Source organism: Lipophrys pholis, assembly GCF_963383615.2.
Source record: "Lipophrys pholis genome assembly, chromosome: 3".
Taxonomy (NCBI): Eukaryota; Metazoa; Chordata; class Actinopteri; order Blenniiformes; family Blenniidae; genus Lipophrys; species Lipophrys pholis.
The window spans coordinates 10,106,835-10,119,573 of record NC_137627.1 but is presented as its reverse complement, the minus strand read 5'-3'; the positions used below and the strand labels follow the sequence as shown (position 1 = coordinate 10,119,573).

Genomic DNA, 12,739 nt, shown 5'->3' with positions numbered 1-12,739 from the left:
TTGGCGGAAACATGCTCCTTTCGAGTTTTTTTCCTTTTCTTTTTGCTGTCAAATAAGCCGATCAGCCAATATTCTTACATTTTGGAAAGCTTACAGAGGACAACATTGAGTCGATTGTGAGGGAAATGTTTGAGGTTTGAGGTTGTTTTGAGGCGTTCTGTTTACACCGAAGTTCCTCCACCTGTGGCGCGTCGGGGTTCCGACATGCGTAAAGTTCTTCATTAATTTTCGTGCGCAAACTTCTCGAATCTGTTTTGATCTGCATTTTTCTTTATAAATTGAGAAGAAATGTGAATGCGTGCGCTCTGTTCTCCCCTCATTTCACGGTTCAGTGGCCTCACTGCAGGAGAGGGGAGGTTTTCTCTCTCCGCTCATTGGTCGCGGCTCTCCCATCACAGCAACATTTCCATTCATACACCCGGCGCTCCTTTTCGCCCCTTTCCAAATAACTCACTGTCATCTGCATCATCATTGGGAAAAACGGCTTTTCCACCCCCCCCTCTCTACGAACAGGAGCGATTGTTCTCGAAAAATAATTGATAAGGAGGAGTGATCGGCCCGAATCGAAAAGCAGATCAATCGAGCTGTAACGACAGGTGAGTGGAGGAGAAATGAGAAACTCTCGCCGATCGCGTTCTGCAAACTAGACATGCATGCATCTGCGTGGTATGTCACATTTTTATCGATACTTTGACGCGGTTGTTTCGACTATCCTAATCGTTGTGTTAATCGCTGTGTCATGCAAAATGTAAACCTTGTAAATCTAAGATTTGTAACCGAAAGTTTCTAACATCGGGAGAAATAGGAGTATTAGAAAAAAAAAAACAAAAAAAAAAACGAAGGGTGTATGAGCAGAAAATCAGTTGGTTCTCCTTTATGATGGATAACAGCGAGGTAAGATGCTTAAAATGTAACACTAGAGGGGTCCCGGCCCACGGGGCTGTCTCGGAGGAAGGTTCACGCCGTTATTCACCAGTCCTCCTCCGCCTAATTGGCTGCAGATGCGGGATCCTATGCTCTTTTTTACCGCGTAGAAATTGGATGCATTTGGGGAACTTTATGAGGCGAGCACTGCGTTTTGCCTGCAGGAGCCGAGTAGACAAAAAAAAAAAAAAAGTAGTCCCCTACAAATACTTTCACCGTGCCACGTTCATAATCCCTCTACAATACGCGGCAGGTTTTCAATGCAACTATAAGAATTGTGGTGCCATTAAAATCCAACAAGAAGGTTTTATTTTCAAGGTTTGCACGATCCACCATAATGGCACAAAGAAAATGATTGAATTTTACTGAAATTGACAGGCAGCAAGCCACTGAGCAGGACAGAGATCTCCCAGAGGCCTTGTTGGAATATGCTCAACTTTTAATGGTGCCTCCTGGATTGCCAATATAGAGGTTGATATACTTGATCACGCAGTCTATATAACAGCCATTTGTGATGTCCTGTGCCACTGCCTTCGTGATAATTAGAGAGAGAGGGAAGGGCTAAAACACCGTCCTCTAAGTGCCCTTTCACCCGAGACTTTGTAAGCTGCACTTATTAAAGCGAAAAGTGTTTCAATATGTGGTAAGCTTTAGGGGAAAACGTGATGGGGGTTGGGATGGGGCCCTTCTCTTCTTCTTGTTCTTTTTTTTTTCTTCTTCTTCTATTTGCTGCCCAGCTCCTATTGGGCGACTTGGAGTAATTCATCCATGTTAGCAGTAGGTCAGTGGTGTAATTTCCATCTATTGGTGTTGTTAAATGTACGGATAGAGGCAATTAAAACCCACCCGGATCTAATACCGCTGACCACCGCTGAAAAATGAGTGTTTTATGAATGAACCTACGGGGAGGAGAAGAGGGGGTTATTTAGCTTTTTGTGGTCACACTGTGTGCCCAAAGAGTTCATGACACGTGCAACTGACAAAAACAAATACACAAAATAAAATAAAATTAAACTAAATAAATACATAAAGAAATGTGATAATTTTCTTCTTTTTTTCCGATTTAGAGCCCACTGGACACCCAGCACCCTTGGGCCTGTCTTTCAAAAATGTTTCAGACTGTTCCTGACACGTCGTCTTACGTCAAGGTAAGACACCACCATCCCTCCCATCAGGTAATGTTGGAGTGACAAGCTGGGATCCTTATAATTGAAGTCTTATTTTCCAGCGAGTAAGAAACGAAAAAAAAAGTCTCACTCACTGTTACAAGAATCATCAAACTATTATTTTCCCTCTATCTGCATTATGGGTCACGTTAGTTAACGGATGGCTATGCATCTCCTATTCATTTTATGGAGTAGAAAATGTACATATGTATACAATAATACAATAATAATAATGATACAATAAAATAAATATTTGTTCAATAAAATATACAATAGTCTGTCACTTGTTGCTTTACATGCCTCCATGTTTACAATGTTAAACTGTTGCTCTGGTGTGGTCTGCAGTGGCAGTGGCTCCCATTTCACATTCTTTTTCTGCCTTAAATGCTAAAATGAGGCAGTTAAGGCACAATATCATGTTTGACGTCACTGTATTACCTGCAGTGATCTCTCTCTCTCTCTCTCTCTCTCTCTCTCTCTCTCGCTCTCTCTCTCTCTCTCTCTCTCTCTCTCTCTCTCTCTCTCTCTCTCTCTCTCTCTCTCTCTCTCTCTCCCTCTCTCTCTCTGCTGATCCAGAGAATGTAAATAAAGCAAACAGTCAAACAGTGCACATCTGGTTTTCACATAAACGTGTCACACATGGCGCAGCATGAATACCTGTAACAACTACTGCGCATATATATATATATATATATATATATATATATATATATATATATATATATATATATATATATATATATATATATATATATATATATATATATATATATCAGAACGTTTTGTCGTGGGTTGACTGCTCGGATTGTGTCTCATTAAAATACGCCATTGTGCAGCAGAGGAGAGCTATGGCAATATCTTCATAATCAAGGTATTTTTCCAAGGGCGACTTGTTAATGTTTTGAAGACTTATTCCCCCTTTGAATAAGGGCTCCTTTCATCCTGCAGAGACTCTGCGTTTCAGGGTTCAGAACAATTCTTGATTTGTTGGGGGAGACTTGAATAGCAAGGAATGTTTGAGGAGAAAATAAGAGTTGAAACGAGTCTTTCTGTTTAAAAAAGAAAAAAAAAGAAAAAGAGGAGAGCTTAGCACCGGAGTAATAGTGTTTGGTTTTTTTTCTTAATAGTGAGCCCCGTTTTTACAGTGACTGTGTCTCAGCCTTCATGATTCATAGTAAAAAATTCTGTTTTGTTTGATCTGATTTGACTGCATCTTTTTTTCTTTTTCTTTTCTTTCTTTCTTTCTTTCTTTTTTTTTTTTAATTGTGGATTCACGCTCTGCCTGTGTTTGTGCGTGCCAGTCGCTGGCTGGCTCACTGGCATCCAGGGAGATGTTGGTCAGAATGTGGCACGCCTCGATACAAGATTTAAAAGAAATATTCCCCATTCAAGCGAATCCGCGGCCCAGCATTTGGTTTTGTTTGGTTAAGGCCAGGCGAGACTGGAACTCTCCAATAAAAATAAATCTCAAATTAATTATGGCCTGGAGCGAGGGGCCAGACAGTTCGTGCTTATGCGCGCTTGCAGACTCCACTTTTTTGCCCTCAGTATTTTGACTCGGGCTGTCTTTTAGCCCGAGAGAAGGAATGATCCGAATACATGTCTGCAGTCTAATAAACAGCAACCTCAGGCTCACATGGACTGGGACTGTTTCTTCGGAGGAATAACACTGCAGTTTCTCACAACAGTCAAGATGTAATTTCCCACCTTAGAAAAAAACAAATGAGGTTTTTTTTTTTATACATGCCAAGAAGACAGCCGTAAGCAGCTGATGCTGAAAAATGTCAAGCAGCACCGATGTACAAGATACACTCTAAAAAAAAAAATCGAGTTTTATATAAAGCATGAAACAAGATACAATCGAAATCTTTTCATTTAGGGAAATAAATGATATTGAGTTTTATTCACATGTTCCAAATTATCTTCAGGTCTCCTTCATACTCTTTAGCGAATAAATCCCAATGGCACTGATCTGATCATCTAAATCTAATTGTCCAGCAGATCTTGATAAAGGCTGAAGAAGAAACGATGGGCTGAACAGTTGAAAGGCTGCATAAATGCACCGTAGTGTCCGCCCACCTCTGGCTTGTTGCCCCAGCGGAGAGACAGAGGAGCTACTGGCTCGTGGTGTAAGAAGAAATGTCTGGCTGTCTCGTTCCAGCGTCAAGCCAGATGTTCTGTGGCTCACTGTGTAAACCAACTTGCATCTGTTTACTGGCCTTCCAAAATGTTTGTTACCACTGTATTCATTATGATCTTTGTGGATCCTGCCCCCTCAGTCGCTCTGATAAGCTCCAGTGCTGGAAAAGCAGGTACTCTGTTAAAGGGGAATCATCTTGAATGGCAAGACGCTATTATTATTTTTTTTCAAAGGGGGATTTCAGTAAGACGCAAGCCGTATTATTAAAACAGGTTATTTACACAAATCAAACTAATGTCCAAAAATGGCTCACAAATCTCAACAACCTCAAGGTTGAGCTTGAAGTCCAAAGCGATGCATCACCAACCCAAAATCCCATTATAAGCCCTTGTTTAATCTCTTCCTTTAATACCAACCCCCCTCTAATAAAATGATACAGAAACTCCAGACGCTGGAATGTAAAGAAAAACAAAAAAAGAAACCAAGGCAGCCACTGAAGAGTTAAACAAGGTGTCTCCCTTAATTACACGAGCCTGAACTGGCCTCAGGCAGGAGAAGCCTTGACCCTTAGCAGGATCCAGATGTGGTGGTCCCAAGGGTGGGGGCCCACGGCCCCAGCAGACCCCCAAGTCGAGAGCAGACAGGCCGGCCCTGCTGTCAAGACGCTGCAGCGACGCAGGCTCTGTTTGGCCACTTTGAGGCCGCTCCCCAAGGCAGACGCACCAACACTGCAAAAAAAAAAAAAAAAAAAATCATCGAATAGTGTCAACCAGCAGGTCTCCTGACACAGCTGTAGCACACACTTTGATCTACAGCGAACTTTATTTTGTAAATTATAAATAAAAACGGTCGTAGTTGCATGGATTAGTCAAATCAGAGGAATCTAGACGTTTTGACGCCTCTAAAGTGTAATTTACCTACTTGTGGTCAATTTATTCCACTTGCCTACAAAAAGGCGAAATGTAGTAATGGAATTGTTCGAATAGACTTTTTTTTTTTTCTTCTTTCTTTTTTTTTTTTTTTTTTGCAGTGTGATCGGTCTGGTGACGTTCAGACCTGGCTCCACGTCCAGCATCTGCACTCAAATTGCTCCTGAATTGATGAGGGCAATTTCATCGAGCAGACTGAGCCCGGGGGGGGGGGGGGGGGGGGGGGGGGGTAAAAAGTAGTCTACCTATGTGGGGGTGGGGTTTGTGGAAGGCTTTGTTTTTTCTCCCATGCCCATGTCTGTAGTGAGTACAGATAGAAGTCAGCCACTGGCAGTGGTCGACAAAAATAAGGAAGATGAAAACAAATAATAATAGCAACACGTGTGAGCACCGGTTGATGCGGGCTGCTTTTCCCCCCATTCAGTCCTGCGTGGAGCGGCAGACGCACACGTGTAGCGCAGACCGTCAGATTATAGTGCGGTTAGGAGCTGAATGCTTGGGTTTTTATTAATGGTGTCTCAGGGAAACTTCAGAGGCTTAATAGCAAGCTGTAATAAAAAAAAAATAAAAAAAGAGAGCGAGAGACTAGGTTGCAACAACCATAGGTGTTCAGATGTCTCCCCTGTTTTGATTTAGAGCTCCATCCACAGACACATCTGTCCGCATTCAAAGACAACGTTTATTTAACGTATCACTTTCACCATGAAATATAGAACAAAACTGTGGATGGTCTGATTTACAGGGGGATGGAGGCATGGCCAGATGAAAGTCTCAAGTGTAGGCGTGAACTCAAAAAGCGCTCTAAAACGTGCCATCACGCAACGCTAAGACAGCAAACCTCATTCTGGAAAGCCGTATAGTCAAATGTGTGCAGAAATAATTCACAACTCGGACAAAAAGTAAACCCCTCCACGCCATCTGTGGCATTACTGGGAAAGCAAAACACACAACACTATTCTCGAGCAAGGCTATACGCAGCAATGGCTGTGCACAACGCAGGCAGCCATCCTGTAAATATTTCCGAGCAGAAAAACATAACAGCGAAGCGAACACTCAATTGTTTTCCCTGCTTATCTCTCTGGGACAGTATCCTGCTTTTTTGAAGGCAGGGCTTTCGGTGACACACAGCTTCCTTCTCAACCTTCTCAACAGTGGTGACTTCACTTCCCAAATTTAGAGGAAAGAAAAAACTCCAATCCGGTAAAAGTGTCTCTTTCTCTCCGCCACATACCGGGGACTGGAATTAATTCAGGAGCGTGTCATGTTTGGGATATTGTCGGGGTCCGCTGAAAATTGCGCAAAATGGACGGAACTATTAAGGTAAGGGTGGAGAACGGGGTGTATGAGATTGTGGGAGACTGCTTTTTCGGAGTTGCGCCTCCTTTTTTCAAGCAAAGGGCTGAAATGCCTGTCTGTGTCGGTCTGTGAGCTGGGACCTCCAATCTGGCGACGATGAGCGGCTTTTCTCTCTTGGTCTGAAAGCGGTAACCAGATTTACTTCTTTTCTTCTCTTTTTGAATGTATCCCTCTTCCTTTTTTCAAAAACGCTGACGGCTTGTGAGGATGAGTTATGGCGCGGATTTAAAGCGAATTCAGAGTCACGTTTTGGATTTTGTGGCCGAAGCGCACAATTACGCACGTCTGGAAAAGCACAGAGAGTGTAGTGGTTTCTCTTTTATTTTTTCAAGGAAAATAACCGATGTAAAGTTAACTTTCCTATAGGTTTGCGTCGTCAGTAACTTCGTTGATTTCGTTTTTATTATGGGCAGCGGAGGTTGAGCAATAGTAAAGTCTGGATGTACCGTTAGATCCGAGGTGCGGAGCTGCGCAACAGCGGTGTGGCACGTCGCCGGCTCGGCTCGAAGTTCCTGTCGTGGGTCAGAAACGGCCATAATCTGTTGGGTTTTTTTTTTTTTTTTTTTCCACCAGAGATGTTCTCTCGTTTAGTGTTTCTGTTGACTGTCATAGCTCCCGTCTCTCCGTTGGAGGACGAAGGGTTTTGTCACAGAGCAGAGAAAGCTGTCATTTTTGGAAACTTGGTGCGGTAACTGCAGAGTTTGCAACACTTTTAAGCCGCAAAGCTTCACAATGATGCCGTGGTTTGCTCCTTTCGTAGTTACACAACTATTTTGAAATGGTATGCTGGTAGTGGTGGAGTCTACATTAACATTGGCTACTGGCCCGCGACAGTCAAATTCCAGATGCATTATGGCTGCAGCCAGATGTTAAATGGCAAGTCCCGCTTAGTTCCGTCCGCGATGAGTCCAGCTTGTGTCGCAGTGTTAACAAGTGTATGTCAGGAAGAATGCACAGGCATCTGTATTTGCTCTTATTGTTGTGGAAAAGTGATACGACTTGTTCACTTGTGGAAATTTGAAGTAGCTGGTTTGTGGTGTCTGGGTGTGGTGTGAGATCTGGATGAGTGTAACAGTTGGCCAGACAAAATCTGTCAGGCTTCATATATCTTATATTCACCTAAATCCCCACGACTTTCGCCCGCAATGCTATGATTGCGCTGATACGCACCGCACGCGATTGAGAGCACGATTGTGTCAACCTGTTCTTGTTTTTTTCTTACAAAGCAAGAAGCGGTGGCAAATTATTGTAATCATAATTGAATCCTTGAGTATAAATGACTGGCTGTTAACTGCATTCATGCTCGCTAAAAAGAAAGGAAGGACTCTCTAACCATGAGAGTTTCCTGCTCCACACAATCTTTTCCTGACAGGTTTCCTCTTCCTCCTTAAACAAAAGACAGGAATGCCCCCCTCTGGGTGGCTCCTGCGAGATGGCTGTGTGTGAACGCCAAACAGATACACGTGTAGTCTGGGATGTGGAGCGACTGCATATAACCAGTCTGCACCGGGCGCGTCGTGACGCATTTGGGGAGATAGACGTGGCTGATGTAAACAGAACAGAGGTTGCTCCCAGCAGGTGTCACACTTACACAATGCTTCTAATGGTGGTTACAGCCTCACGACTGAGCCATAATTTATTCACTGTTTTATTTTCCTCCCGATTGGCAGTGATGAAATGAAATTGGAAAATAGATTTTTAAAGAATAAACTGTATTTTTTTTTTCTTCTAATTTTAGAAACTTCCTGAAGTATTTGTGGTCACGATTTCACATATCTTCCTTCAAGAGAAGTTTATCTATAGTGTCTAAAAGTGTCCCACGTATTATCTTTTGGTGTTTCAAGACAGACAGAAAAGTGTGTGTAACCGTCTGAAACCATCTCTGGTATTAAATGTGTGTTCCTTGCAGATACTGGAAAGAAAACACAGAAAACTGGCACTGCTCAGTCATCCTTTCGGCTTCTCCGAGCATGGTGTGCTTCTATTTTTAAAAGAAACCACCACAATCTTGATAGGCCCACACCACTTGCCAATCATAGCTCCAATTGCAGGGGCTGATATGTCATTGTAAATATAACGAGCAACAGTCACAATAGGTCGCGGAGCCATTATCGGGCCGCACTGAGACATTCCCTCACTCTTTTTACACTTTATCATCCACAGACTCGCTGCTGTGCTCAGCTCTGATAGTGTGTCTTGTTGCCATTGTACAGACTGTGATGGATCCACTGATGAAATCACTGGAAAATCTCATTCTGGCAGCTGGTTAAACGCTCTGGAGAGGGTCCACTTCTATATCCACCCCCACAAACCTAAAGAGTAGTTTTTCATGAAATCCCCAAAGTTTGTTTGCCATTTGTCATGTTCCATAGGATCAGCCGTGTCTAATCGCATAAAGAAATACCTACGATTCAGATTGACTTGATAATTCAGCTCATATTGCTAAAATACAAACAGGTTTGTACTTGATTCACAGGTGTTCCCAAAAGATGATCAAAACACGTGAATAACTGCCACAAACACTTATTTTCTCACTGTTATTCTTATTTTACCCTACATTGGGTACAAACAGTAATATCGTCACATCACATCATTGTAGTGATCGATACAAATCGAGGTATTATACGACTAAGTACAAGCATCACACAAGATATGTTTCAAGTGAAAGTAGCAGTGTCACGTTATCTCAAAAAGTTTCTATCAAAGTGTTCCACGTTTCCAGTGATGTTCAGTAACGACCGAAATTATGTCATCCTGTGAGGTTAAGAACTCTCGTTTTACTCAAACATGCTTGGTTTAGATACGTGCACTTTGAAATGTAGTGTATAAAGTGGCAATGTTTGGTTCATAATGTACATATGATAAAGAATAATGGGATTTGTAAAGTTTTAAGAAAATTGCAGCACAAAGACGTTTCTGATTTTCCTTATTGTATATTTATCATTTACTTTTACATCAAATGTTCGATTGTACCGTTGCGACATATCAGCTTGCTGTACCAAATACATTTATCATTCAAAGGAGGGATAAGTGAAAACTTTCCACTCGCATGACATGTCTTATGTGAGATCCCGAGGATTTCACTTTCATAAAAGTAACATTTTAGAGAATGCAACGGCAACATGTTGGAAATATTGATCAATGAATATCAAGTGGAGTTTTTCCCCCGGAGGCAGATATGTGGCATGTTGGAATGAAATGATTCAGTCTTCAAGGATTAGACACGTCTCGGTCTAAGCTGTGCCATCAGATCCTATCAGATCCAGATGTGCGTCAGATCCGAGCCCAGTCCTCAGAGACACATGACTGTAATGATTTCACTTAATATTTTTGACATATTGTTTTTTTTTTTTTGTTGTTGTTTTCTTTCTTTCGTTGCCGAATTTTCTTGTTTTCACTGTGATGTATGGGACTGACTCACCAGTCACTGTCAGGCAGTATAGTCCTGTCATCCTATAAGGTTTGCGGCTGGCAAACAGCAGAGTCGGTGACGTTGCCCGATCTCTGTCAAACACTTCAGCGGTGACATCGGCATGTTAAGGTCCGACCCGTCAAATATATAAGCCGTGCTTTACTTCCAAGACATTACACGGAGAGCGTGTTGAAGCCATGCAATATATTGTCCAGCCCGGAGTTTCTGCGTTTGTTTTCTTTAATAAACTTACATTGCTCCAGCTGAGCCGCTGCGGAGGGGTCAGAGTCGTCGTGACCCCTCCTGCTTCTGTTGAGTCTTCGGCTGTGGAGGGAAGCCCAACGCTCAGACAAGACAGACACACCAAGGCCTGACAGGGGGTTTTGGGGTCCGGGGAAATTCTGATGATACTGATCATAAAGTAAATGATGGCAACTGGGGATTCAGAGAAATTCAGATTAGAAGATTGTTAATATTCATTCAACGCATATTTCTTTGGCACTTTTATATGTTAACCAGTGGGTGAATGTTTGTGTGTTTGTGTATTTGATTATAATGTAAAATAGCACGTCCTCAACACACTATCATACCGCTCTGTCTTACGGCGCAGTGGGTATGTTTGAAGTCATCCTAACATCAACAGGAAGCCGCAGTTGCTACGTGGGCAGTATACACAAACGAGTGAGGATGCCAGACTGCGATATGACCTGTAACTGCACATAATTGCTGTAAACAAAAATACACAGCAGATCAGAAATTTGACAAGTTTCGGGTAGATGTCTAACAAGAACAAGTTTGTGAGGGTTAGGAGATCAAATTGAACATTCGTTTGGTTCAATATAAGGTGACAGAGAGATAACGCTTTGCTTTAAGGAGGCAACAAAAGTGAGGTAGTTCATGTTATAGTGCAAGATTAAAAATTATAAAAAAAAAAGAAAGACATTCCAATATCCTGTTGAACAAGGTGTAAGTGTTTAGTGATATTGTTGTATTTACATATTTATAATGAAAATTGCTACAGGCTGGAGGAAAATGTATACCTGATTTGATTGGGATGTTTAGGAGCCAATCATGTTGTTTGTACATTACAATATCTGAAGCATACACCGCTGTTGGTGCAGAAAACAGAGCAGCGAGGCTGCGTATCTCCGCTATTTTGTATATCATTTTGAGTGCAGGATGATTCATCACACAATTTACATTGTTTTAAAGAAAGAGAATAGAAGGAAATTGGTTGTCAAAATAGACCAATGTTTATTCTTGATCATTGTTTGTCACAGATAAATTAACAGATACCCTAAAGATTCATGATAAATAAATCTAATTTTAGGTTTATTGGGTCTTACTGACTTTCAGACTAACTGAAAGCCTATATTATGACCTAACTACCAGTGAAATATGTCAATTTAATTACATTTCTAAAAAAAACTAAACAAAAAACAAAACCCTTTAAAGTGTATATTTAGTCGAACGGTGGTGTGTAACATGCTATGTCCCATCTTCCTTCAGGAGGCGCTATCAGTGGTGAGTGAAGACCAGTCCCTATTTGAGCCTCCATACGCTGCTGCTGCCCCTCTCCCCAAGACAGACATGACTGCATCTGGCACACAGGACTATGGCCAAACCCACAAAATCAACCCCTTACCCCCACAGCAGGAGTGGATCAACCAACCTGTGCGGGTCAATGTCAAGAGAGAATACGAGCACATGAACGGATCCAGGTAGGACTTGACAGAAACATCCTGCATGCGACACGCTTTAAGCCCCTGGATGAGCCTTTCCAAAATCAATCTCCATTAGACATACTGGAGAGTTTCTGCTGTTGTCATTTGTCATTCAACAAGTCATTTCTTCACCACGGCTAACCTTCCCTTTTGCGTCTAATCTTTGATATGCTTGGCCCAGGCAAGTGGAGGCCCTGAGCGTCTCCTGCCAAAGTCAATGGCTAGAAAGAAAAAGCCAACAACACCCAATTTATCTTTTGATAATGTTTTCAAAACTTGCACGTCTGTGTGATTGTGTAGCAGGGAGTCTCCGGTGGACTGCAGTGTGGGTAAATGTAATAAGCTGGTGGGGGGTAATGACACATCTCAGATGACCTATGGAAACTACATGGATGAGAAGAACGCTCCTCCACCCAACATGACAACCAATGAGCGGAGGGTCATTGTACCTGCAGGTAAAAGCAGTTTTGAAATCCAATATGACAAAACGTGATTACTAATAAATCAGTACAACTGTACAGTATGTGTTCTACTTTGTTGGGTGATGTTTTGGAATGATTTGCCAGTGTTGTAAATGTTTTATGAGTGCTATTTTTTTCTTCTTAGCTGCTTCACTGGGTAAAGCATTGTTCAGCTATTTTACACCACCCATGGGGGCATGACTGAATAGATGCCGGCTGAGGCGTCTGTTAGCATGCCAGAGCACTTTATTTCATCACGTACTTGACCAATTCAGTCTTTCAGTATGTGAAATAAGAGTGTTCAGGGTAACAAGTGCAGTTTTAGGGTTCAGGTTTTTTATTAATGTGTAAGCTGATTATGGTGTTACACATAAGCCTGAAAGCCAAAAATGACTGTATTTTCCCAAAAATGACCACATCTAATTCATTTAATTAAAACTGAACGGAGCCTTGGTAAACTTTCCATTTCAAAGGCTGCGAGTGTGAGTCTTAAACTGAAGCAAAAGGCCACTCATCTATTAACCTAATAGGAGCTCCACATGGATGCCCCTCCTTAACCACAAGTGGTGAGTTTGGGGTTAGGTTTCCAAATTGGATGTGCAGTATTTTAGACTTTGGTCGAGTGAC

General features: G+C 42.1%; 1 protein-coding gene across 3 annotated transcripts in view; it reads left to right on the top strand.

Moving 5' to 3' along the window:
• Window positions 1-2,033: 2,033 nt before the first annotated feature.
• fli1 (Fli-1 proto-oncogene, ETS transcription factor) overlaps window positions 2,034-12,739 on the top strand; it is a gene marked incomplete at its 5' end in the record, with an annotated part of 29,889 nt that continues 19,183 nt past the window's right edge. Inside the window, 3 exons of one of the 3 annotated variants that reach the window (XM_080459007.1) lie at window positions 2,034-2,072; window positions 11,437-11,648; window positions 11,952-12,106. In XM_080459007.1, the coding sequence (XP_080315133.1) occupies window positions 2,034-2,072; window positions 11,437-11,648; window positions 11,952-12,106 (406 nt within the window). Of the gene's footprint in view, window positions 2,073-6,321; window positions 6,480-6,612; window positions 6,644-11,436; window positions 11,649-11,951; window positions 12,107-12,739 lie in introns of those variants that run through there. The other 2 variants (XM_080459008.1, XM_080459009.1) reach the window with 2 other exon arrangements.